The 26,254-nt window shown below is 58.0% G+C and overlaps 1 protein-coding gene across 2 annotated transcripts; it reads right to left on the minus strand.

Annotated features, from left to right (window-relative positions):
• Positions 1–396: 396 nt before the first annotated feature.
• RCC2 (regulator of chromosome condensation 2) lies at positions 397–25,585 on the minus strand. 2 transcript variants are annotated; one of them, XM_042951051.1, is made up of 13 exons: positions 25,415–25,585; positions 24,071–24,362; positions 18,404–18,497; positions 14,994–15,137; positions 12,563–12,694; positions 12,052–12,140; positions 10,696–10,810; positions 8,145–8,311; positions 6,514–6,694; positions 6,154–6,259; positions 5,181–5,253; positions 3,480–3,557; positions 397–2,818 (listed from the first exon to the last, which is right to left on the minus strand). In XM_042951051.1, exons 2-13 carry the CDS (start codon positions 24,353–24,355, stop codon positions 2,714–2,716), a joined length of 1,569 nt encoding a protein of 522 aa, XP_042806985.1. In that variant the 5' UTR covers positions 24,356–24,362; positions 25,415–25,585; the 3' UTR covers positions 397–2,713. The 2 variants fall into 2 exon arrangements, with proteins under 2 accessions (XP_042806985.1, XP_042806986.1); XM_042951052.1 differs by having other exon boundaries at positions 25,526–25,545.
• Positions 25,586–26,254: the final 669 nt, after the last annotated feature.

Raw genomic sequence — 26,254 nt, forward strand, 5'->3', positions numbered from 1 at the left:
GGCCCACGTGGGGCCCCGGAGGGGCACATTTTCAACCAGGGCTTGTGGGACACTAGGGCTCAGGCTCCCCTAGGAACGGGTGGTGGGAAAGGAGAACACGTGTTTCTCGGTCTATGAAATCTACCACTGTTCCGGTGCTTTCCATGCCCGGTCTCTCCTCCCCAACGCTCGAGCGGGGCCGATACAAATGCCATTGTTGAGTCGGGCAAGTGCAGGGCGGACCCCTCCCTGAAGGGCACGGGTTTCCAGGGAGAGTGGGGAGCTCTGCTCCCCTTCAACCCCGACCTCCCCTGAAGCCCATCTTTCTCGTGCGCGCCTCAGCCTTGGGGCTGCACCTGCAGGGAGCAGAGGAAAAACAGAGCTGCTGTGTCCGAAAAAGAAGCACGAAAGCCAAAACAGAGTAAACAATGATGTCGTTTATTTAAAATGTTTACTCCAAGAAATATATATAAAAAAAAATAAGACAATTACAGCACTAAACCAGGCACCTTCGACCAAATCACAACCTCTTCTCAGGTTCTCCCCCTTCGCCCTAAACCCCTTCTCCCAAAGGCTCCTTCCTGAGCTGGAAGACAGGTCAGATGCCCGAGGGGTTGGTGCAGAGTCCGTGCCCAGACCGGGCCCCTCTTTCTCTTGGGGTGCAGGACCACCCCCTTGCACTTGTCATGATTTTTTCTGCCAGTAGGAAGTTCATTTTAAAATTCTAAGCCCAAAGGAGTGATTGTGGCAGAGAATGGGGCCGTCTTCACTTGAAGGTATGTGTATGCTGCTCTGTCCCTGGCCGGGGGCCCTAAATAGGCTGGTGGCAGGTTTCAGACTAGTCCCCTGAAGATCGGAGCCCTGCCTCGCCAAGGGCAGTTCCTGCAAAGGGACTGCACGACCCGGGGGTGGGGGGGGCAGATATGCGGGTACCAGGGGCGCAGGCGCCTAAGCCCCACTCCAGGAAGGAGACCGGTGTTTAGGAAAACGGACGGGTTTACGCACAGAAGCGAGAGAGATGGTACTTTTGGGGTGATTTGGACAAAGCAGGTTAGTGTGGCAAAAGCTCTGAGGGTGCAGAAGCTTCTCCCCTAGACTACGGACACGGGAGGCCAAAGATGAGCGTGAAGTCAGACTAAGGAAGATGCAGGCCGGTCTCTTCGCGCGAGGCGGTGGGACCGGCCGGGACAGAGCCTGTCACACGCCCTGGAAAAGGCAGAGGCCGCCGTAAGGCGTGACGGGGGACGGGCAGGGGAAAAAAGCAACGACGACTAGATCATTTTTGGCATTTTAACATCGAGACACTGACAAGTGGTAACAACGGCAAAGCAAAGAATAAAAAAAGACCAATATGTAACTTTCCCCATCCACCCAAGTCTCACACTGAAGTTCTACCCCCATCTCCCCCCAGAAGCACCACGGAACTAAAAAATCTATTTTAAAGCACCCAAACCAGTCCAGACCCTCTCGAAAACAAGAGCCCCAGCCAGAGCTGTCGCCTCTCCTGGGTCCAAGTGAGAGGAGGGGTTCCGGGAAAGGCACCTCGTAACTCACGCAGAGCAGCGCAACACCGGTGACGAGCTCGGGCAGAGGGCACTTGGCGGGAATGGGGGTGGCAGTCACAGATCTGCGCAGACACGCGGGGAAGGGGGACTTCTTCAGGAATCCCAACTATTTGGTACCACGGCCAAGCAATGCGACCAGAGAGCTGGGTTAGTGGAACAGGAGCCCGAGTCTCAGAAACGGGGGCCCGTTCCGGCAGGATCCGGCAGGGGAGAAAGACAGAAGCACGAAGGTGGTAAAGGCTGGTACATAAAGGGCTGAGCCTTCCTTGCAAGGACTCCAGAATGCACTTTTCACTGCTGGCTGATCAATCTCTAATGGCGAGTGCTGGCGAGGCGGCCCCGGCTCGTCTAAGGAGCCTGGAAGCCGCCCTTGAACCAGATACGTTGTCCCCGCGTCTGCCCACCCACACCCCCCCCCCACCCCCAAGTCCCCACTGGGTCCACAATCACCTGATTTTCATTTGGACTTCTTTTACAGCTAAAGTAGATAAAAATGGCTAAACACAGACCCCAAAGCCCCCACCAGGGGGGAAACGGCAGATTCTACTAATGTTGCAGCCAAAAGGCGATGGGGCTTACAAGCAGCCAAGGAGAGAAACAGAACGCCAGCCTCAGCCGGTGTACAAGAAGCAGGAAGTGGTGACCCCGATGCTCCCGAAGCGGGCGGCCGTGATTCTGGATGGAGATCCGCCACCAGCACTGTCTATGCCCAGCTGCGGCCGCCGGTTCCCAGAAGGGACGTTTCTTTGAGTCCACGGGGACTCCTCTCAGGGAACACCCGCCCGGATCGCAACGCTAGTTACAGCTGGAAAGGGGTGTTCTGAGAAGTGGATTTAGGGGAGGAAGAAAAACGAAAACAAAAACAAAACCCCTAGATTGCTCAAAGTTTCTGCCTCTTTTGTAGGAATGGTAAGTCAACTATGAGCAGATATTTTAATTCAACATGAAAAGAAAAGGAAAAAAAAAAAAAAAAAAACCACTTTGGAAAGCATACAGAAAAGGTAGTTGACGTTGAATCGCTTATAAAACGGAACTGCAGGGAGTCTAACAAAAATGCACCTTCGGTCAACTTTTGCTTTCTGAAAATTCCTTGTTCGACGTCCCGTCCCAGTGCACTGGAACCGACAGCTGCCGCGAGAGGTGTGGGGCTGCAGAAGGCTCCGGGACGATCAGAGGGTCCGGGGGTTGTACTCTGGCAGTTTCTTGATCTTCTCTTTCTCGGCCTCGCTTTCGTCTCGTGCTATCACCAGGGAGTGGGCGTAGCCCATGGCCACCTGGGGGAACAGATCGGGGCTGGGGTGTAAGCGGAGCCCGCCGGCCCGTCGTGGAGGGGGGAGCGGACGACAGGCCGTCCGTCAGCTGGGCTGGCCACCCTGGGCCGCACAAAAGCCCTTTGCTAAAGAGCCCTGGCCAAAACCAAAGCCTTCCAGCCTGCCACCAGGCAGGGATTCAACGCGGTCAGCAGAGACTGGCGGGGACACGGGGATCCTGCTCCCGGGCCTCTCTGGACCACAATCCCGCCTTGTGTGAGGGCACCCGCCCCATCTGTGTATCGGCGGACAAGGGCGGGCAGGCCGGTGGACGGAACAGCAGGGGCCTTGCCCCGCCATCTGCCCTAAGGCCCGATGGGGCGCAGGCTCCGCCGAAGGTACAAAGCAGACGTGAGCGACGCCCTCGTCCCCAGAACAAGTCTGCCGGGCCTGGCCTGTGGCCAGAGTCATTCAGGGCGAGAACAGCCACTGAGCCCGGCTGGCACGCCCCCGTGCCTCTTACTGCTGGCCTCTAGCACAAAGCAGCAGAAAAGCCGCTCGAGGAGCCATCAGACCAGCCTCGGCCAGGCTAACGAGACCGGGAGCAGGAAAGTCGGGTGCCGGCTGGCGGCACTTTCTCCACGGGCGCCTCTCGCGTCCCCCTGGCCCGGGAGCGCGTGCTCACCTGCTCCGTGAAAATGCCGTCCAGCGTCTTCACCTCCTGAGCCGCGGTGGAGGACTTGGGCTTGTGGTCCCCGTAGCCCTGGCAAAGCGGACAGAGACACAGGACTGGGCTCGCTGCGGCACGGTCCACAAAGGGGACGACGGCGACCTTGCTGGGGACCCCGCACCACAGCCCCACCACGCGTGACACGAGGGGAGGACAGCTACCCACGAGAGTGCACACGAGTGCTGTGCACAGGGGGCTGATTCCCCACTTGAGGACCCTGACAACCTCTGGGGGTTTCTGCTATCGTGAGCACCTTCTGGGGGTTGTCACTGAGGAGACAGCACCGTCACGAGCACACGAAGAGTCGGCTGCTGTGGCCCTCGGGCTATGAGGTCACAACAACACTGGCCGTCCCCACCCTCGCCCCGCAGACTGGAGACTGAATCACCCCCACCCGCCGCCAGACTCCAGGACACCAGAGACAGAAGGCTCTGCCTGAGGACCACGCAGAGGGCGTCACGCAGAGAGCGTGGACACGGGGGCCTTTAAGGGCCAAGCAGACCCCTCAGGTCGAACCGAGAGGCTGACGGGGCTGGGGACGAAGGGCCTCCCTTCCCAGCTGCGTCTCTGCCACCAGACTCCCTCTCACACCTTCCCGTACAGTGAAGGCTTTTGCCTCTGAGATGCCAGGCCACCTCCTCAACCCCGAGAAGCTGCCCCAAAGTCCCGCTCGGTCCCCTCTGGTGGCTGAATCGGTACATGGGTTCCATCTCTGACAGGCCCTAGAGACATCTGTCCTGTTCTAAGAATGAGCCATGAAACCCGGGCCAGGTTCAGTGTCCTGATTTCGAGGCTCTGCCCGGGGCTGACTCTGAGGGGCAGCTGCACATGGGCCCCCAGGGAGCCCCAGACCCAAAGTAGGTGCAGAACACCAAGGACCAGGCCACCGAGCCCCGGAGACGGCTTTAGGGACCAAGGAGCCCTGCCTTCCCTCCTCTCCCTCCCACGAGCGAGGCGGGAAGGGAAACAGACCGCCTTCCCCGCAGGAAATAACAAAGAGTCAGGCTGAGGATCAAATCGCAGCTAGAACGGGCAGACCGCCAGCCGAGCTCCACAGCCAAGCTGTTCCTGATGAAGAAATTAAAAGTTAAAGACTCATCAGGCACCAGAACCCAAGAATCAGACAGTTGGTTGGGGAAGGCCAAGTACGTGTGAGAAACCGAGGGCTATCAGTTCTCATCAGGCAGGCAACGGAGATTAAAAGCAGGCAACACAGACTTTGACTTTTTTAGGAAAAACGAGAGAAGAACGTCCCCAAATGACCTGCGAGGCGGGCCCCGTGGCTGCAGGAGAAAACCAGGAAGACAGGACGCCTGCTCACCACCGCCCGCGTGGGGCCCAACGACCCGCTGAGCCTGCTGACTTAAACCCTCCTGGAGGGAATGAGAGAAACCACCCCTCTCCCCCATCACCGGCATATGCAACCACGGCTTGCAAAACCGAGGGGGAAATGAGACCCGAAACTTCCCTATTTCCAGATTTACGACGGGGATGTGAAAGACTTTCACAATTACTTGAGAGGCACCGAAGGATCTCTGAAAGCCGATGTGACCAAAGACTAGGGAGCGTCTCGGCCTTTCACGCAGATGCCCGTTTTCCTCTTGAGGGTTTGCGGGAGGCAGCCCCAGAGAGCCCAGACCGGATCCCCCCGCTTACCAGCTCCCCGAAGGTCGGCGACGGGCCCCAGCTGATGGTGCTCTCGTCGGCGGCCACGATGATGCTGCTCTTCCTGCGAAAAGGCAGAGGATGTTGCCAGCGCGGCCGGCAGCCCCAGCCGCCATGGACCCTCCCTGCAGGCTGCCCCCTCAACAGCAGGGTGTGGCTCGTGAGCATCAGAGTCCAGTACCCCCATTAAACACCGAGAGGTACTCATTTCCCGGCAACACGTGCCAGGCCAACGGGCTTCTAGGCCCTCCACAGCGTCCCGTGCGGGCCCCAGAGCAAAGCCCCGAGAGGGTGCCAGGAACCGGGGCCCCAGGCCTTCCCCCCACCTCACCTCGGCCTGGTTTGAGGGCTGGGGCGGGGAAAACACACCGGGAAAAGAGGTCATCAGATCAGGGCAGAGAGCTGACTCTAAAGCGGGTAGAACGCCACAAAAACTGACGTGGGCGGGGCTAGACATCCGGGCAGATTAAAGCCATAGCCCCTGCCCCGAGAGACACGGCTCCCCTCCAACGACCCGGCAGCTGATTAACATAATCGGACTCCTCACCAAGAAGCGCTACCTCACTCAATGGCGTCTGAGGTGTCCTCAAAATAAACCGAAAAGCTCGGGCTTAAAAGACGGTTTCTTCTCCGTGCGTCGGGGTAACCAAAATCCTACCACTATGTCCAGCTAAAATCCCGTTAACCTGCACAGACGAGCGAAGCACACCAAGCCTCTGAGGAGTAAAAAACCCTACAAGGGAACTTTCTGTGGATGCAGCAAGACAAAGCCTCTGTTCTAGGACCTACCAACCCCCGGAGCCTGAAACAGCCCCTCCCGCCCCGAACCCTGGTGCGTCTGATGCCCTGATTGGGGGACGGGGGGCTCAAAGGAAGAGGCACCCTCCCCACTGTGTCCTCCGGGCCCAGGAAGGGGACAGGAAGGGGACACACGTCCCGCTCACCGGGAGACACTGCCACGTACCCACAAGCCAGGCTCCGGATTCTCCAGCCGCACAGGTCCTGCACGGCCTTCGGGTACATGGTGGATTCACGGGACGTGTTGGTGGCCCCCCAGAAGAACAGGCCGCCTGGGGAGAGGCACACGTACCAAGAACTGAACTCCCCTCTCCAGCAACATCAGCAAGGCAAGAACATTGCACGCTGCTGGCAACAGAGGGGCGTTCAGGCCGGAAGAACGCGGGGGTTTCGGCCCGGGAACGTGCCAAGGGCTACGGGGCTGCCCACCCGCCACGCCACGGAAAGCCGTGACTTGGTTGCAGACACTCTCCTCCCGAGGCCCCGATGGGGGAACAGGGCGGCGGGGGCAGGGGGGGTCACTCACCCACTTCGCTGACGGCAAAGGAGCAGGTGTAGCCGGCGTAGATCTGGGCCGCCCCGCGCCCGGGGAAGTCGAACAGCTTCACCAGGCGCGGCACCATCTCGTCCTTCTGTTCCGCGTGGCCCAGCCGGCCGTAGCCGCCGAAGCCCCAGGAGAAGACGCGCTTCTGAGAGTCCAGGACCAGCTGCGGGCGGAGAGAAAACGCAGGCTTGGAGCGGGCCTCCTAACCCGAGGGGACGAGGGGGCCATCACTCCGTTCCAGAGAGCCTGTTGCTGCGGCTGGTGGTATAAGAAGCAGGATAATCTGAAGCGGCGCCCACGGTGGGGGCGGAGAGGGGGCGGAGGCAACAGGGCATTTGCTCTTTTTCTCGGCTGGGGACGCGGCTTTCCGTCCGTAATTATTACCACTTTAAGCCTCAAGTCCCCTTCACGCCTCATCAAAAGCAAAAGGGTGGGTGGGTCTCCAGAGAGCAGGCTTGTTTCCTTCCACGGTGGAGACAGAACCGCACAAAACCGAGAGGCAAGGCCTGCCTGCCTGCAGGGACTCTGGTTTGGATGCCCCGTTCGCAGGTGGTCTCCATCTGGTCACTGGTGCCGGGACCACACGGACTTAATTTCATTGAAACAACTTAAGGCTGATCTTCTGTCCTTCGCGGCATTTTCAACGTTCAAAACGGACAGCCCATCAAAACCATTTGACGGAAGAGGCCAGCACGGGATCCACCTTTGCTTTCCCAGACGACACTGGGCAGAAGAGAACCACGGATTTTCGACTCCAGGGGACCGAAATCTCCCGGTCCACATCACTGAGCACCAGACAAAGCATCCCAGAGGCCGTGCCCGAGGGTCACTCGCCAGTCAGCCACACACAGCAGGAGACCAGCTTGGTCTCTGGACTCCCAGCCCAGTGCTCTCTCAACAGAGGAGAGAGCCAACTTTTGACTCGCAGGCATCCTTGGGCAAAACCACCGCGAGAAGGCAATACAGATAGAAAGACGCATATCCAGAAACTGTATCGCCATCTATCCCAAGTGATCTGCAAGGACACAGCCCTCACAGTTAAAACCACTCAACACTGTCCGTACGGGGGATCAGAAAAAGTCTGTGAAGCTGTCAGACAAAGGCCAAAACCAGAAAGACACCATGAGTCCAACCAAAAAGTCTGTCCTTTAACTACGTCTACAGAAGTTACCGAGAGACTCTGAACAGAAGATCTACACCCCATGGGGGGTGGCGGGGGGGGTGGTGCCTGGGTGGCTCAGTCGGCTGGGCGTCTGAATCGATTTCGGCTCAGGTCGTGATCTCAGGGTTCGTGACTTTGAGCCCCACTGTGCTGACAGCACAGAGTCTGCTTGGGATTCTCTCTCTCTCTGTCTCAGACCCTTCCCCGCTCATGCTCTCTCTCTCAAAACAAATTTAAAAAAAAGAAAAAAGAAAAAAGAAAAAAGGAAAACCCGCCCCGGAGCCACCTGAGTGGTACAAAGCCCGGGGAGAAGGGCGGGAGGTCTCGGACTCCCAGAATGAAGTAAGTCCCAGCCGAAGCCAAGCGCTGGGACACCGCAGCACACATACAGTCTCCCCACGGAGGTGAGGCTCAGGAAGCAGAGGAAAAGCCAGAAACCCCCAAGTCTTACCGTGTGGTTAGCGCCACAGGCCACATCTCGTACAACCACGTTTGGGACTGGCAGAATCTGCCCATCTTTCGTCTTCTCGATGAAGATGGCCACCCGCCGGGGCACCAGCTCGCAGTCGTACTCTATCCGCTGCGCCCTGGCGATGAACTTCCCGTCCGAGTTGTGTCCTGGGGCGACCAGAGCCAGGGGTCAAGCAGCAGTTGACGGCACCCCGCCCCAACCCGGCAGGGGGGCCTCGCGGGACAAGTCTGCCCACCAAGGTAATGCTTTTCCATCTGGGGCACAACCCACTCAGTGTCATGAAATCGATTCTAAGGGGTTGAAACCAATTAGTTTTTAAAGATGAACAGGACAGGGGCGCCTGGGTGGCTCAGTCGGTTGAGCGTCCGACTTCGCTCGGGTCACGATCTCACGGTCCGTGAGTTCGAGCCCCGCGTCGGGCTCTGGGCTGATGGCTTGGAGCCTGGAGCCTGCTTCCGATTCTGTGTCTCCCTCTCTCTCTGGCCCTCCCCCCGTTCATGCTCTGTCTCTCTCTGTCTCAAAAATAAATAAAAATGTTAAAAAAAAAAAAAAAAAAGAACAGGACAGAGGGGCGCCTGGGGGGCTCCGTCGGTTAAGCGTCCGATTTCAGCCCAGGTCATGATCTCGCGGTCTGTGAGTTCGAGCCCCGCGTTGGGCTCTGTGCTGACCGCTCAGAGCCTGGAGCCTGCCTCGGATTCTGTGTCTCCCTCTCTCTCTGGCCCTCCCCCGTTCATGCTCTGTCTCTGTGTCAAAAATAAATGTTAAAAAAAAAAATGAATAGGACAGAATAGGGAACACCCAAGGACACTGTCCACACAAGGACGTTGTTTTGTAAAAGTTCTTTGTTCGTGCTCTGACGTGAATGGGCTGTAACACACACCTTAATGTCAGCTGTGGTCAAAGTCAGAAGCTCCCGATTCGAAGGAATGGTCTACTGAGTATGGTCTGTGCCCCACTTGGCCCCGGGGCGGGGGGGCGGGGGGACGGACAGAAAAAGTTCAACACACAACCTGAGACTTGAGGTTCTATGACTTACTAGTAACCCAGACCTAGCACTACGATGTTACAACGTAGCTAATGGCGGGTTCTCGTCTTCGCCTTGCCTGACCCAGTAAACGCGTCACGAGAGAGGGGGTGGGGGCGAGCGGATGTGCCGGGATCCACTTCTCCAAGGTTACATCGTATGTCCTAATTCTACAAGGGATCTCTCTGGATTTGGACCAGGAGATTCAAAGCGGGCTGCAAAGAAAGCTGAGAGGTATAGCGGATTCCACAGATACACATAAAGCCAGTTTCTCAAACTAGTTTTGAAGAAGGATGTCCCAGGGAAAGGGGAGTCCGTACAAAGTGCTCCAAGAGCGGCCTGCCCACGGCAACTGCTCAGCGATCAGCCATTATCATGGTCACCGAGATCGTGTGGCTCTCCCTGAAGGAAAATCCACCTGCTTGCTCGCAGATCTGGGGCAGCCAGAGGCAGCAGGGGAGCAGACACATTTCCGGAAGCCGAACGGAACCACACTTCCGGTGTTTCGCCCGGGGCTGGGGATGGCACCGGGGCCTGTGGCCATGGAAACGGTTTCTCCAACAGCCTCTGGCAACTCCCTGGCAACCAACACTGAAATGTGCGTAAGGGGCTGTTCTTTCTTATTCACTTCTGACTTGAGGTATATTTAGTTTCACAAAGTCACTGTTCCCTAAAGTCTAAGGCCAGCGAGATGCTCCTTGTTCTATTTATACCTTCTTCCATCTGTCTGCTTTTAATGACGTGGGGACCCAGCAACCCAGATCCGGGGGCCGCGGCGGATCCGGGGTGGCATGCAGCTAGGGAGCCAGCAGAGGGCGCCCACTCCTCACCTCCTACTCGCAAAGGGCTGGGGTGTGGGAAGGCGCCAGAAGGAAAAAAACACTCTGGTGTCAGATGGGAAAAGAAAATGGAGACCTTGTAAAATCAGGATCGAGAGACATTTTCCACTTACTGAGAACCGCTTTCTGAGTCCTCCCTTTCTACTCAATGAGATAGAAGTGAATGTGTTTCTGGAGGAGTACGTTCTGTTTAGGGACGAAAACAGGAGGGATCCCTGGCACTTTACACGGAATGGGGCTCATGCGTGTACCTGAAAGAATCGCCCAGACCAGGGTTTGCAGAGCAGACTTAATCCTGTGTAATTTTCTCACTTTCAATAAAGGCAAATCTTTAAAATATGAAACCGAATGAAGGCGCTTTTTTTTTTTTTTTTTTTTTTTACAACTCTGAAATCCTTTTACATATAAATGAATTCCCATTATCAGAAAAAAGAATCCTTTGTCAGACTGAGCCTGACTTACTCATTAAGGCCAAGCCACTGTGATGCTCCACAACCCTGTGAGTTAGGACATGCTGTCCCAGTAAATGGGAGATCCACTTAATGGATCAAGGCTATTATCTGCGATCAATTACCCACATTTCCAACATGTGTGTGCAGGCCCACACCGACTTCTGGCTCCAGATACGCAGTTAGATTACAGAGCTTTTAAAAAAATGTTTCCATACCCAGCTGACCATATTCAGGGCACCCAAAGGAATAGAGGTTCCCTTTGCAGTCCATTATCATACTGAATTCAGCCCCACAGGCCATTTTGGTAATTGGCTGGCCGTTGTACATTATCTGAAAAGACAAGACAGGAGACTCTCAGACATTTTCTAAAAGACTGATAAAAAGCCTCCACCTCTCGTAGGTCAGTGTGAAACAATTACTAGATTACAAAGGAAATTTAACGGACTCAGCAATTCTGAAGGCGAAAGCTTAGGACGCAGGTTAAGAAACACCCTTGTGACCCCCACCTTCCCAGCAGAGTTGAATCCCAAGACAGGGTTGATCGTGCCCCGATCCCTGTATCCCTCCAGATGCCCAACACTGTGCCCAGTCAACGCACTCACTCCTCAGCCGGCCAGCACGGGCAGGAGGGTGAAAGCGACAGAAACTTACCCACATGTGACCCCCAGACCTCACCTACTCACTAGCAGCTCAGCCTCAACTTTCGAGAGGAACGTTCTCGCGCTTCCCTCACCCTCCGCAGAGATAATGGCCTGACTGGTCTCCACCGAAGGTGTGGATGAGACATAAAATGGCTCAAAGACAGCCAATACGAAGACAGCCAAGGCCCCGAGGAACTTAGCGTGGGCTCGGGAAACACATCTAAGACAGTACTTGGAAACTGTGTTACTGCACTCATCAGTCAGGGAGAGCCCTCGCCAAGAAGCGTGAGCCCTGGGCCCTGCCCGTCGGTCCTGGCTTCCTTTAGAAACTGTTCCTCCTCGGAGCGGGTGGCAGATGAAAGGGAGACGTTCCACAAATCGTTCAAACCACAGGTTAAGTTTGCCCACGGTCTCTTTTTAAGAGACGAGCGATCTGAGTTCCTGCCTTCATCATTAAACCAGACACTCACTGGCACTTGGCTGTTTTATGTTCATAGTCACGTTTTAGGTGCGAGTCCTCCCTCCCCAACTTAACCCTCCGTTCCTGAGGAAGAAAAGACGGACTCCAGTCTGTGTCCTAGGCACCTGGCAGGGGACTTCACACAAGGTCAAAACTCAACAAGTCTTTGCAGATGCTGACAAATCCCATCCCTAGAACATCTCTCACCTTCTTTGGAACAGTACAGGCTGAAGAACAAGTCCTCTGTAACAAATTCTCTCCGTGAGAGAGAAAAATCGTTCTCAGTGTGTGTTTCAACCGTGAGCATATATTAAATCTGCTCTAAAGCCTGTAACGTGTGCATTCCACTCAAAGACTCTAGGCTCTGTTTCTACGAGACATCAGTTACACTGCAGGGAGAGGTATTTGGTCCCACCGCAGAAATTTCTGCACAACAGCAAAGAGAAAGGCCGCAAGACCGGAGCGGGTACCTGTGCCGGGCTCGGAACAGCATCTGTCTGGTTGCCGAGGCCCAGCTGCCCCATCTTGTTCTCTCCGAATGCAAACACGGAGCCTGTTTCTGGAAGGAGAGAACAGTATCACAAAAGGGACAAAGAACACTGAAGGTTTTGAACTGGGTTTGGAATCAAGGGCTCCAAAACCATAAAAAGAGCTCCTCTGCCAGGAAGAGCACGCAACCGAGACGCTGTCCTGAGCGCGTGGAGCGGACGAGCTCGGAGCAAAACCCCCGCACAGCCGGGGACGAGAGCGCAGAGGCACACAGGGCACGGCCCCGGCCTCCGCCTCCCGGACGGGCTTCCTACACCGGCAGGCAGGCAGGCAGGCAGCTGAGGCTGCCAGCGGCTTCAAGAGGCCCACCCCTGGGGCACTCTGGACACTTTTCTGATCCTGACCGAGAGCCACAGAGGCGGCTCTGTCCCCGCGCCCAAGGTGGGTCCTGTGGCCTCGTGCCAAATGTAGAAGGAACCCGCCGTTCCTTACCCGTCAACGCCAGGGTGTGGTTCCGCCCACATGCCGCAGACACAATCACTTCGTGGCTGAGACCCTCAATGAGTTTGGGGGCCTCAACCCTCTTGGTGTCACCGTGGCCCAGCTGCCCCTTCTCATTTCGACCTGCAGATCAAGAGCGAGACGCAGAGGGAAGAGAGGGTGGCCAGAGCAGCGTCACGGAAGAGGCAGGCACGTGTGGGGGTCCCCTAGAAGGTGCCCTCCACTCAGTGGCGGAGATCGAGGCGGAGAAAAGGTCCGGGTCCGGCTCCTCTGTCAACGGCCAGCCTTTCGAGACCCGCTCGGATGGGGCCGGGTGACCAGGGGAAGATCCACGGTGCCTTCCCCAGGGACCTCTCCTCGGGCCGCTGCCATCTACTTCACCTTCTCTGACCCCCTTTCCTGTGACGGCAGCTGCCGCCCCCCCCGCCCGAAGCACTTTCTGAGGCTCTGCTGCTCGATTCGCCCTGGCCCCTGCCAGAACCTTCCACGAGACACTAGCCCCTGGCAAGGCTCTTCGGCTCCAAAGCTCTTCCGCTCCGGCCCCTACACCTGCCCTCGTTTCCAACACGGGCTACGACAGCTTCCAAATCAAGCAACTCTGCGGGCCCCTCACGGGTCCCCCTGGCCGAGAGAACCATACGGTGGGAGCCACATATTGGGAAGATTTTATGGGGCCAGAGAAGTCAGGGCACTGGGAGGGAGGGGCAGTTCACACCCTCCCTGACGATGAACGTGACCTCTGTCACAGGAAACACGGAGAGCAGAGCCACGAAGGTGAGGCCCAAGCCTCCTAAGGTCCTGAGAAAGAAGTTAATGGCCGGCTATGAGAAATTCCACCCTCAAACCCGCACAGATCCCAGCACCCCCCCCCCCCCCCCCACCAGCAGGAGCGGCAGAACCCCGCTTCTACTGGGAGCGGTCCAAGTTCACCGGGAAGGGCACTCTACCCAGCATGGGTGCTGGGTGCAGCTTCTCGGCCACCCGAGACGCTTGGGGGGCTGGCAGGCGTGGACCCCTCGAGAGCGATGGGCTGAGCCCTGACGCTTACAGACACCGGACAACGCCCCGTGCCTTTGGCTGTGGCTGACTGCAGAACCGGTTGCCCCCCCCCCGGCCCCTCACCCTCGGCGGCAACCAAGTCTGCTCACCGGGACACGGGTCTTTGCTCTGGGGCCAAGTTAAGTGGCCAGCCTCCAGCATCATGCCCTACCCGCAGGGTCAGCACAGGGGACAGTTTTAGAAGCACCACGTAAGTGAAATTCGGTGAAGAGATCAGAAATCCGCTATTTCAAGCTCGGAACTCTGACAGGCTGCTGTGTTCGGTGTCAGAACACCAGGCAGGAGGGGTCCTCGGTGGGGGGGGGGACGGGGACACATGCCGCTGTGCCAGTCGGAGAAAATGAACACCGCGGCCGTGTCAGCATGGCATCCAGAGACTAAAGTTTAAATTTGGGCCAGACACCCTTGTTAGCTGGTTTTTTTTTTTTTCCCCCAACAGAATCACAAAATTAGCAGAGTGCAGCGAAGACAACAGATGTTAATATATTTGGACTTTGGTACAGCAGCTCATGAAATTGCAAAAAATCGTTCAAACAGACCGAAATAAAAAAGGAGTCATATGGACTAAAAGCTAGCCAAAGGACCAGAAACAAAGGGTGGGGACCACTGCCAACACACCCAGCTGGAAGAAGACTCCAGGAACTACCACAGGGCGTGGGGCTAAACTGAGCCTTAGTCAGTACCTGGATCAACAATCTGGAAGAGGAAAGGGGCGGCAGCGCGTGGAAGCCTTCCCGAGGGGACACCGGAGGACGGCAAGGACACCACCGCCGAGGGGCGCACACGAGGGGGTCCAGCAGCCGGAAACCGGCCCGGCTGAGAAAAAGCGCTCTCAGCTGTCGGGAAATCCAGTAAGAAAGAGGCACCGAGCAACCCAGCCTGTGGGCCTGTGATCCCCGGAAACAGAGGCACAGGACTGCAGGGACACTGGCCGATGCCATGACGCGGCCCATGGCATTTCAAGTGGCAGGAACACAGGTCTTACGTCAACACTGAGCCACAAAGCAAGGGGGGGGGAGGGGGGGCTGTCTGCCCAGGGGACGACGTGCCTAAAATAGGAATTCAATTCTAGGTGCCTCAAGATCAGAAAGATCCAGATTCAGCCAGAACATTCAGGAAAAGGTTGCTTAAAAAAGAGGATTCAGAGAATTAGGTGGCCGTGTACAAGAGCATGACAGGGCAGTGGAGGAAGGGGATGCACTGGCGGGAAACAGGAGGGACCAGCCGGAAATCAGACGGAGCAAATACGGCTGCAAGAAGGCCACCCTTCCAGGCAGACCAGACGGAGGGGGAGGAAGTCAGCCCCGTGGGGGGCCGCCTCCATGAGCCACCCTGACCCGCCCCCGCCCCCGCCCGGACTTACCCCAGCTCCACAGCGTCCCTTCCGTGGTGATGAGGAGACTATGGGCAGCACACGAACCCGACACCACAGTCCGCACCCGGACCCCCGACAGGCAGCCGTATCTATGGGGCCCCCACAAATTCTGACCGAGATTGCGGTAGGCAGCTGCAAAGGGAGGAAGGCAAATCAGACGCCCGCGGGGACCGGCTGGCGGAAAGCACCCCGAGAAACGTCGCCAGCCACCAGGGGCTCGGTCTCCTGGGACACAGAACCCTGGGGGTGCGGCATCCCCCCGGCGCCGGGAGGCCGCTCAAGGAGAAAGTCTGCAACCCCGACCTGCTCCACCTGCGTCTGGGCCCCCAAACCACAGGGACCTCAGACCCTCGCGCACTGGCTACGAGCACGTCCACGTGCAACTGACCAGAAAGGCACGGTGTTCTCCCTCCTGTTGGGAGCCCAACCCAGGAAAGCTGGCGGTGGACCCCCGGTCTCCTCCCCCCTATGCCCAACGTCACCCTCCCTCGTCTGCTGTCCACCTCAGCCTCCCCCACTGCAGCCAGAGGCTCCTTTTGGGGTCTGTGTCCCCATCCTCCCCAGAACAACCTGCCCTCCTCGCACACCTACCAGGCTCTGTGCAGGGGGAACGGCTGACACCCCTCCCCCTACGTGGCTTCCTGTCTCAGGGGTCCCACCGCAGTGGCCAGGTCATGGCCCCCTGCCTTTGCCCGTGTACTCCCTCCCACAGAATGCCCTTCCCCGTCCCCTGCTTGTGCTTTTTTTTTTTTATTTAAAATAAAAAAAAATTTTTAATGCTTATTTATTTTTGAGAGAGACAGAGACAGAGTGTGAGTGGGGGAGGGGCAGAGAGAGGGAGACACAGAATCTGAAGCGGGCTCCATGCTCCGAGCTGCCAGCACAGAGCCCGATGTGGGGCTCAAACTCACAAATCACGAGATCATGACTTGAGCCAAAGTCGGACGTTCACCAACTGAGCCACCCAGGCGCCCTCCCACCCCCCCACTTGTTCTTTAAAACCTCGTATCAAGCACCCTCTCCTCTGGGAAGCCCTCCCTGACCACATCCCCCTACAGTTTGTGGTTCCCCGAGAACCGTGAGGCCGATCGCAGCACTCAGCCTACTGCACTCACGTGCCTTCCACAGTCCTAGCAACCTGAGGGCCTCACCAGTGCCTGGCACCCAGGGAACACCCAGGAACACTGGAGGGTGTGTGGGCAGGAGAAAACAGCTGCCTCCTTCAAAACCCTCTCTTTTCCCTTTTGACATACAGGGTGTGGCCAATTTTGTGCTTAGTATTTTTAATTTGGGGTTCTCAAGGACAGAGACATGAACACGTTTCGAGGCCCGTGGGGGCCATTATGAAATGCTAGCCGCTGACACGTCAACCGTCACACTCATCTCGATGTCCGAGCTGATTAGGAGGCTGATCAGTTATCAGGCACCGGAGGAAAAGCATCTGCGAACCTACGCTGCCCGTGCCCCACCAGCAGAGGGCGCCAAGCGTATCCTCATGAGTTGCAGAGGCCGCCCAGGCAAAGGGAAGCTGAAGTCCCTCCCCCATCAGGCGGCGGGCCCTGGGGTCATCAAGGTACACAGCAAAGTCCCTGAGCTTCTCCGCCCTGAGACACTCCTCGCTACCCAAAGGGGAAAGGAAGAAAACCCAACAATTCTCTGCGACAGAGCAGACCGAAAATGACAGCCTTCGCGGGTTATGTTCAAGTCTGTCTATCGTGAAGGCAAAATGAATTGGGGGCACGACTGACGTGTGTCATCTCTGGGAACAGGACACAGCGTGCGGGGACACCGCGGAGGTGAGCGGTGCAGCAGCTGCCCCGGCGTCGCTGAGTGGACCTGCCTCACAGGCGGCCAGATGGCTCGGGTTCGCCAAAGCATCTTCCCTACGGCAGCTGCGGGGCAACCTGTGCCCAAGACGCCGGGGGCCCAGCCTCCGGGGAAGCCTGGGAGGGCGATCCAAGCCACAGTCAGTGCCCCACCGCAGTCCCGGCTCTTCAGCCAGGCTGGCGGTCAGGAGAGGGAGCACAAGTCGCCGTGTCAATCTGTAAATGAAGTGGGCGTCGTGCCGACCCAACGGGATCTGGGGCAGCCTGCACACGGGGGTTGGCGAGCTCGCCTTCCGAGGAGGCCAGGAGACACAGAAGGGAGGCCCTCCTTCCTTCGGCTTTTGCACCAATGGTAAAACAAACCCCCTGCCCTTGCATTTAGTGCCCCGGCAAGGTCACGGTGGGCCAAGGGGTATTTTAAGATACTTACAAAGGTCTGACACAGGTCAATCTAATTACATAAAACTCCATTTAAAGGGAGACTGATCAGGGAAGCAAAAGCCGGAAAGGGAAAGGACACAAAGGCACGCCTAAAAACAGGCCCAGAGTGCCTTGAACCAGGCCGTGAAAGCAGATCTCTAACCACAGGCTGGTTTCCCTACCTTCTCTGCCTCACAGGGGTGCGGGGAGTCGAGCCAGGCCCGGCAATCCCGCCCCACACGAGAGCCCAAGCTCTGCTCTCCTCTGGCGGCTACTTCCCCTCCCTCCCTGGGCCCGATGTGGAACCGTGAGCGGGCCACCGGCCGGAAGAGCACTGCGAAGGGACGTGGCCCACTGGCAGGGCTGCAGAGGCATCAGCTACCCCTCAGGAGGGGCTTCCTGGCCCCCCAGCCGCGGGGTGGAAGCGGGCCCTGCCCGTCGGGAACCCCTGCCGTTTTCACGGAATAAGACGACCTTCTCTGCCCGTCCTGAGGCACCAGGGAGTGTCAGTGTGCAAATATTTGTTCACTGGGCGATGCTGGGAAGCACTTTGGGAATCTTTCCAAATGAAATCAAGAAGCCATAAAATGTGGCGATGTGCCAGCTTCACGACGGGCCAGTAGCTGCCTGAGGAAAGATATCAACTCACTAAAAGCCACCGGGGACCAAAAGCTGCTTTCTTGGGACTCCTCTGCTCCCTCCACTCCACACACCGTCACTTGCTCTGTCCGACCAGTTCCTGCAATAATTTGACGGCTAACAAAGAACTGAACTCAGTTCTGTAACGTCTAAGGAGTCTGACATGCAGTACGTGACAAATGTCTTGGATGTCTGACCAGCCTCTCTGTTTTCATGAAAATAACTGACGTGAGAAGGAGAATGGAAAGAAGGGGTCAATGTTATTGGTGGCTATTTATAATCTTCCCGTTTAATCCTAAATGCAATCGGGTTTGTTAGCACAGAATTGAGAAGCGGGAGACCAGGGTTCTCTGGGAGCCCCCCGGGGGGGGGGGGGTTCTGTGGCCTCGGGCAGGTTGCTTGGCCTCTCTGGTCACTTCTGTAAATGAAGAGGAGACCCACCTGGCGGACGCCCGCCAGAATCACCCAGAATCACAGAGTCACGCGGGAGAACTCGGAAACCACGCCTCCTACCTTGTTGCTTAGGCACTTCTTTTCGACCAATCAAGTCCCAGTTGGTTGCCCCAAAAATCAAAAGCTGCCCTTTGCACTTAGACCCTTCGAGTTTCTACGGAGACAGGGAGAGAGAAAAAGTATTAGCTTGCAACGTGGCTTCTAGCTTTCTAAGTCTGTCCAACGACAGCCAGAAACAAAAGAAAAAAATAGGAATTCGTTATTCGCATGCCCCCCCCCCCGCCGCCGCCCCCCCCCCCCCGCCCCCCGCAGCTCGCACAGCGAATGGAGGCTTGAGGTGGTCACTGCCTCATCAGTGTGCATAACCCCAAACCTGCCCACAGCAGCTCGTTCCTTATGCCCAGGCTCACTGTTACCCTTTGACTTCTCTTGAGAATGATCTTTCGCAAAAAACGTAAAAAAACATTAAAAAAAAAAAAAAAAAATCAACCAAATGGCATTCCCCTCCACCCTGCCAACTGCCTATACGGGTATTCGCAGGAGGCCTACGGTGGCACACAGGGAGAATTACAACGGATGACCTTGGGGCTAGGTCTGCTTTGCCCACGGCCAACATGGTGTTGCACGTGACTCCAAGCCTTGGGAGCCCCGAGTCACCAGTGATGTTGGACCCTCCCTCCGGGTGCTGCCCCGCGGTGCCAGGCGCCTTTCTGTGGGGAAATCATCAGAGCACCGTGTGACATGGGAGAACCTGGCTTCGATGGGGCTGGGCTCATCCCCACTGCTGGCCTGGGAGCCTGGGGAGCGGCAGTGAGTGGGACAGGGAGGGTTCCAGACCCTGGCACTCCGGTCCAGACCCTCAGCTGCCCAACACAGAGCGTGTGGGGCCCTTGGGCCGTCGATGGGAATACGCACTGCTTTAAAAGGCCACTATCCAGTTTGGGGTGGCCCTCATTAGAATATCCTCAGCAGTCTGCTGCACACTTTCAAACAGCAGTCAGGTAAAGACTCACTTCTGAACCACGCACCGGTAGGTTCCTTACGGGCCGGGGAAGGGGACGTCCCTCTCATCCCCTACCGCACCAAGCCCAGAACATTGAAGAGAACAGTTTCTTCCCATTTACAGAGCTGTTCTTGGAAGGCCTGATGAAAAAAAGCCACCCAGTTCCAGTCATCTTAACGTCTAGGCGGTGGTGGCCCTGGCGGGACATTTGGCCACACGCATGCATTTTTAAGAGGAACGCACCTTCGCGGGGACTCAGCGTGACCCAAACCCGAGGCCTCGGACACGCCACAGAACAGACCCCGCCATGCTCACCCACGTTTACGGGGCTGGAGAAAGCCAGTCCATCTACAGGACATGTCCTGCGGGCAGAGAGAGCAGCCGCGAAGGGGAGCCAAACAGCCATGAATGGAGAAGGGCTTCACCAGGCTTCAATTATTTAGAGAACGACCTTAATCGCAGGGCAGTCCCACCCCACGACACCCACAGACTCGGATTACTTGAACGGGAGCCTAGTTTCCCTTGGTTATCTCCCCTTCTTTGTTTAGCTGGCGGGCCTGGCTGGAACATTCTACAGATCTACAACAGCAGAGGATGAGCAGCAGCCAGTGGGTTTCGTCAAGCTCCCCAAGGAAGGGGCGGCCCTGGGTCTCTGCCCAGGTCACCGGCCAGCTCCGCACCACTTCTCAGGTGTGCGTGGAGAGGGGAGCAGAGACCAAGGAGGGCACTAAAGCACGGTGGGACGAGCTGCCGGGCCAGGCGGGCAGAGGAGCCCCCGGGGGGGGGGGGGGGGGCGGCAATGTGACCACCAACCCGTGACATCGAGAGGCATTTGCTAGAGCAATAGCTTGCAGGTGGCCCCTGCGGACCTCTGCCACTCCATCAGATGGCCGGACCTTCTGCCCTGGCCCGGGGAAGGGACGGGTTTCCTCTGTGACCCGCGCCTGCCAGCAGCTGCAAGGATGAGCAGGTGCCCATGGATACTGGCTCATCTAGCCAGCTACGTGCTCACACAAAACTCCCACCTTCCCGATACGAGGTGTGTGCAAAGCCTCGGTGAGTGGAGTCTACTCCAGTCTCTGTGGTCTGATTCCTACAGAGAAACTTATCTTACTCAGGTTTTTACATCACAAGCCTTACGTCCTCACACATGAGGTCAAAGTAACAGACTAGATTTCACTGCTATTATCCATACAGTTGTTTGCCATCCGTCGCCGACTCTGTCCATAATTTAATTCTCCCCTTTACCTTCTACGAAATAAAAAATTAAAATGACAACTCCTAACGCCCTGTAGATCACAGACCTGTGATGTCCCTCCTGGTCACAGACCTGAGCCAGGCCATCAGGTAGGAAAGACCCCAAAGCCTGCTAGCTCCCAGCCAGAGGACCCCCCATGGCTGTCAGGGCTGCGAGCCGGAGGCTAGGTGACCCTGCAAGGTATGATCCAACCTTCCCTGATGGGCCAAGAGATTGCTTTTTGCGCCTAAAGGCCAGGTGGCCACGAAGCCGGTCAAACAGTCTCCCCAACAGGATGAGTGAATTTCACTTCACCTTGCTGCCTCCCGTGAGCTGGGCCGAGATGAATGGCCATGGCAGCAAAACGCACAGAGTTTCTCCGATCAACAAAATGGGGTTTCCGGTTCAAAGCGATTTTCAAATTACTGCCCAAGTGCAAGGAGCATGTTCATGAGGCTGAGAGTCAACCTTTTAACATACATCCTTCTAAAAAAGCGCTACCCTTGGCAGAGAGAAGATGGTTCAGAGAGATGGCAGCAATGACAAGTTTCCTAACGGGCTATCAACTGAAACAGACTTCAAGCTCGCTTTTCAGTCGTATCGATCAGGCCCTTTCAGATGGAGCACACCTGTCTCAGGGTCTACAAAACCTCAGCAAACCAACACTGAAGGAACTACAAAGACCCGGACGGCTTGGGACACTCACTGGTTTTCCAGGATTCTGCCAAGGCCGTTTGCGTCGCCTACAGGCTTATGGAGCTCACAAGCCATCGACCCTAGACCATCATAAAACACTCACCTCACAGCACTGCACATAAACCCCGAAGGGAGCACTTCCTGACACTGAAATCCTATGAAATGTTTTACAAAAATACACCACCTTTACTTACTCACGGCAACCTTGCCCCTCGACCACACAAGCATCTGGGTTCACCTTTCAGGAGTCCAACTTATGCAGCTTATGGTTCCAGACCACTCCTGGCAGCCGCTCTCACACACACCTCCTTCAGGAAGCCCTCAACAGCGGTTGAAAACCTTCTCTGAAACAAGCTAGGGGCTGCTGGCAGCCTGGGGCGGGACGGCTTAGCAGAAGGTGACCTTATGCTTCCCCTGGAACCCAGGAACCTGGGGCCAAGCAGGAGACCCACCAGGGCCTGGCCTGGACTCCGGACCCAACCCAAAAGATGCTAACAAGAACTTAAACCTCGGCGTACTCACTTTCCATGAGGCATCTGAACCCTCAGTATCCTAGATGCGCTGAGCCTAGGAGGGTGCGGACTGGTCCAAAGGAAACCGCTCTAATGCTCAACAGGCCCCTTGTTTTTTAAGGGGGTGGGGGAAGGTACGCGTAGATCTGTACAGAAGAACCAAGAATCTGAAAGATCCTAGAGATGTGAATACAAAGCAAAAGCAAGCTGCGGGGGACTGCCCGGTCTGTCTACCCCCAGGGATCAAAGGAATCGCTCAGTGAGACTGAGAAAGTGCCGTTCCCACCAGACAAGCCAGCCACGCACAGTGCTGGTGGAGAGTCATGTGTGCCTTGCACACACTCTCCCTGGAACTACACTCTTTTTCTGTTTGTTTAATGTTTATTGATTTTTGAGAAAGAGAGAGACAGAGCGGGAGACACAGAATACGAAGCAGGCTCCAGGCTCCGAGCTGTCAGCCCAGCCGGAGCCCCACACGGGGCTCAAACTCATGAACTGAGAGATCACAACCCGAGGGGAAGTCAGACCCTTGACCGACTGAGCCCCTGAGGACCTGAGCCTCTGAAGACTGAGCCTCTGGGACCACACTCTTGGGCGAACCTTGGTGTTGGGGTCAGAATCTCTTCCTTCAGGACCAGAAAGCTCACGCTCAGTCAGGCGGAGTGGAGCCCTGCAGCTGAAGGAACTCACGCACAGAGAACGCAGCAGAGGCAGAGCTCAGCTGGCCTTTTTGTTCAGTCTCCTCCTAATACACCAGGACTGGAGCGGCCAATGGCTACAGTCCCACACAGAGAATGAGATCTGTCAAGGGAAAGCCGTTCCTGCGCCCCAGTTTCTCAATGCTGTGGCTAGTTCCCGGCACCGGCCCGGTCCCAGATGCCAGGTGAGACATTCCACTGACATGGGCTCTCCTCTACCATCTGATGGGCTGACCCTTTCAATGAGAGGGCAGTCATAAAACATTTTCACAGGACCCCTTTGCACAGGGGTTAAGGATGCCATCAGAAAACACCTGAGCCCATGTGGAAATCCACCTCCGTGTGATGCTGGGATAGGCTCTTTGAAACTCTGCGCCCCAGTTTCCTCATCAGTTAAGTGGATGAAGAAATGCATCATCTTTAACCGTTTAAACACTGAGCGCCTTTGGGGGAAAGCACTCCGGTACTGTTAACCCTTACACGCCCTTTGGGGACATCGAAAGGCCTCTCCAGAGCGTCTACACCCTAAGCGGAAGTTCCGACTCTTTGGAGGTTATCTGAAATCCGGTGTCAGCTCTGAGACTCTCCCAAACACACGTCCCACAAGAAGCCTGTGGGTTTCGAGGATCGCGGGCCCCGGGCTGAGATCTCCGGCTCCGCAGGGTCTTGCAGGCGCAGGAGTTGAGTTGGTCACGACCTCAACTAAGATCTACAGGCCCCACTCTAACCAGCGAATTCAGCCCCGCTCAGGGCACGGTTGATGCTTCCTCCCGGGGGAAGGGGGAGCGCCACCCGGAGCCCCCGCGCCCTCCGACTGCGAGCGGCGAACAAAGCCCAAACACCTCTCAGCCCCGGGGGCTTCCCGACCCCAACGGGGGGGGGGGGGGGGGGGGGGCTCTCCCGAGCATGCGCCCTCGCACCCCGCCCCGGCGCCGACCGCCCCCGCCTCCCCGGCGGCGCGAGACGGCGCAGGGCCGCACGAGGCATGCGCGGCGGCCGCCAGGCCCCGCCCCCCCGGAGCGCCGGAGCCGAGGCGGCGGGAACCTCAAAGCCCCGGCGCAAACCGCCGCTCCCCGCAGCGCCCCGGCGGCCCCCTCCCGCGGCGGCGCCCCGGCCGAGCGGCAGCCGCGGTGGGGGGAGAGGGGGCTGGGAGCGGCGAGGGCCCGCGGCGTCGCGGGCCGCACCCGGCGCGCGCGCGCGTCCCCTCCTCCGGCCCGAGACAACTTGCAAAAGTCTCCCTTCCCGGGGCGGGAGGGGGAGGGGAGGCGGAGGGAGTCGGCTCGCGCGGCGCCGGGGGCGGGGCCATGACCCCCTCGCGCGGGCGGGCGGGCGGGCGCGGGCTCCGGCCGCCCCTCCCCCGGCGGGGGCCCGGGGGCGCGCGCCCCAACGGCCAACTGCCGCGCGGGCGGGGGCGGCGGGGTCGGCTAGGCCGCGGCCCGCGCCCGCCCCCGGCCCGCGCCCTTTTGTTGTGCGGCGGCGGCGGCGATGATTCAGCCCGCGGCCTGCGCCGGCCCCGCCGCCCCCGGCCAGGACGCGCAGTGACGCGCCGCGGCCCCCCGGACCCCCCGGCCCCGCACTCACGACGCGCTCCTTGGTGTGCTCGGGCTCGGTGATGATCACGGCCGCGCCGCCCGCCTTGGCCGCCGCCGGCCGCGCCGCGCGCTTGCCCCCGCCGGGGGCCCCGTCGAGCTCCAGGCCGTCCTCGTCGCCGCTGCTGCCGCCGCCGCTGCTGCTGCTGCAGCGCTCGGGCCGCTCGCGCTTCCTGCCGGCCGGGCCGCCGCGCTTCCTGGGCCCGGCGCGGGCCGTGCCGTTGCCCGAGCTCGGCTCCTCCCAGGCCGCCGCCGCCGCCGCCTTCTTCCTGGGCATGGTCGCGCTGGAGGAGACACGGGGCAGCGGCGCACAATGGACGGGTTATAAACTGCGCGGGGGGAGGGGAGCGCAGCCGAGCCACCGGCCTCCACTTCCTCCCCTGCCCTCCCCAAAGTGGCGGCCGCGGGGTGGGCGGAGAGGGGGCGAGCCGGGAGGAAATCGCGCCCCTCCCGGGCCCCGGCGCGCCTCCTCCGGGGAATCCCGCACGGGAGCCCAGGTCTCCGACTGCATTCCGCGTAGGGAAAGAAAAAAAATGGAGACCCCCCCCCCCCCCGGCCCATCCTCAAGTTAGGTTTGCCTACAACGCATCACAATTGCAGCCTGGTCCCCGAAAAAGTAAAGGGAAAGAAAAAGGAGCCTCCGATCCTCTACGTTCTAATTAGAGAAGGCTCCGGGATACTTCAAAGATCCCCCTTTGAAAGCGCTCCCCCCCCTCCCTGGCCGCCCCACCTGCTGCTTTTGTCTCCGCGCCCCCCTCCCCAAGCCCACTCAATTAAATGCAATTCTCTCTGCCGCCCCCCTCCCCCGCCCGAGCCCCCAATTCCGCGCCAGCCCGGGGGTTCCGACCTCTGGCTCTAATTAGCCTAATCCCTCGGGGTGGGCTGCCCCCGGCGAGAGGGGGGCGAATAAAGCCGGCCCCCAGCCCCAAACACCTGCTCGCACAGACACGAAAAATAAAAACTTTAATGGTGCTCAACTCTCCCGGCCCCTCCCCGACCGTGCGGCCCAGCCGGTCCCTCCGATCCCGGCTGCAAAGTGCCCCGCTCCGCCGCTACTTTCCCCCAGCGTCCCTGCGCTTTCGCCCTGTCTGCCTTTTTTTTTTTTTTTTTTTTATTGATTTTGAACAATGGGATCTCTGTCTGTCTCCGATTAAACCACGTGGATCCGCCTTCCTTCCCCTTTTTATTCATTCAATCCCCCAACCCCCCTTCTCAGGTTTTTTTTTTTTTTTTTTACCTTTTCTCCTTTAAAAAAAAAAGGGGGGTGATGGGAGGGGGGAAAACTTTCCCAGATCCCGCAAACTGAACGTTGTCGATTTTGATTTTCAGTCCCTACCTGGTTGGAGTGATGAGAAACCGGAGAGAAAACGGAAGAGGAGCACTAAAAGACGTACCGGAGGGCTTTTTTTTTCCCCCCCGGCCCTGATCAGGGATCCAGCCCACTCACCAGATACACTTAAAATGTAAATACGAGCTTCCAGAACAAATGCTACAACACAAAACAGAAACACATGTGCTGCCGGGCGGCAAGCGAGCGCGCGACCGAGCGGGCGGCGCGGGGCCCGGGGCGCGCGCGCCCCCTGCCGGCCGGCGGACCCCGCGGCGGCCCGGTTCCGCCCCCGCCCGCGCCCGCGCCCGCGCCCCGGGGACTGCCGGCCCACCCGAGCCTGCGCCGGCCGCCACGCGGCCACCCTTCACCCGCTCGGGTCCTGCGCCTTCCGCAGGCCGCGCGGCGGGCCCCGGGCCCTGTCCGCGGCGCGTCCTCTGCGCGCCAGAGGTTTCCTTGGGGTTTAGGAACATGTTAGATTGTTTTTCCCCGAGCACGTCTAGACGGGTCACCTGAGGACACTCGCTGGAAAATAGTTACTTTGCTCACGCATCAGCCAGCAAGGGACGTGCCCTAATTGAGTGATTGGAATGAAGGATGAATACAATTTGAATAATCTCTTGTGCAGAGAGAAGCTGCGCTTTGGCTGCCTACGGATGCGTCCCCAGTATGTAGCAAGCTGCCGTTACCTGGTAGGGTTACGTGAAGACTTGCCCTATGAGTGAATTAGCCAGTGATTGGTATGCAGGCCAAGGACGCTAGTGTTCATGGAAAGTTTTCATAAATATTTGCTAAGTCCCCGGGACACGTAAGGCACACGGTGCTAGGTGCTGGGGATATAAAGCTAGA

The sequence above is a fragment of the Panthera leo genome, chromosome C1 (genome assembly GCF_018350215.1).
Source record: "Panthera leo isolate Ple1 chromosome C1, P.leo_Ple1_pat1.1, whole genome shotgun sequence".
In the NCBI taxonomy this organism is placed as follows: domain Eukaryota; kingdom Metazoa; phylum Chordata; class Mammalia; order Carnivora; family Felidae; genus Panthera; species Panthera leo.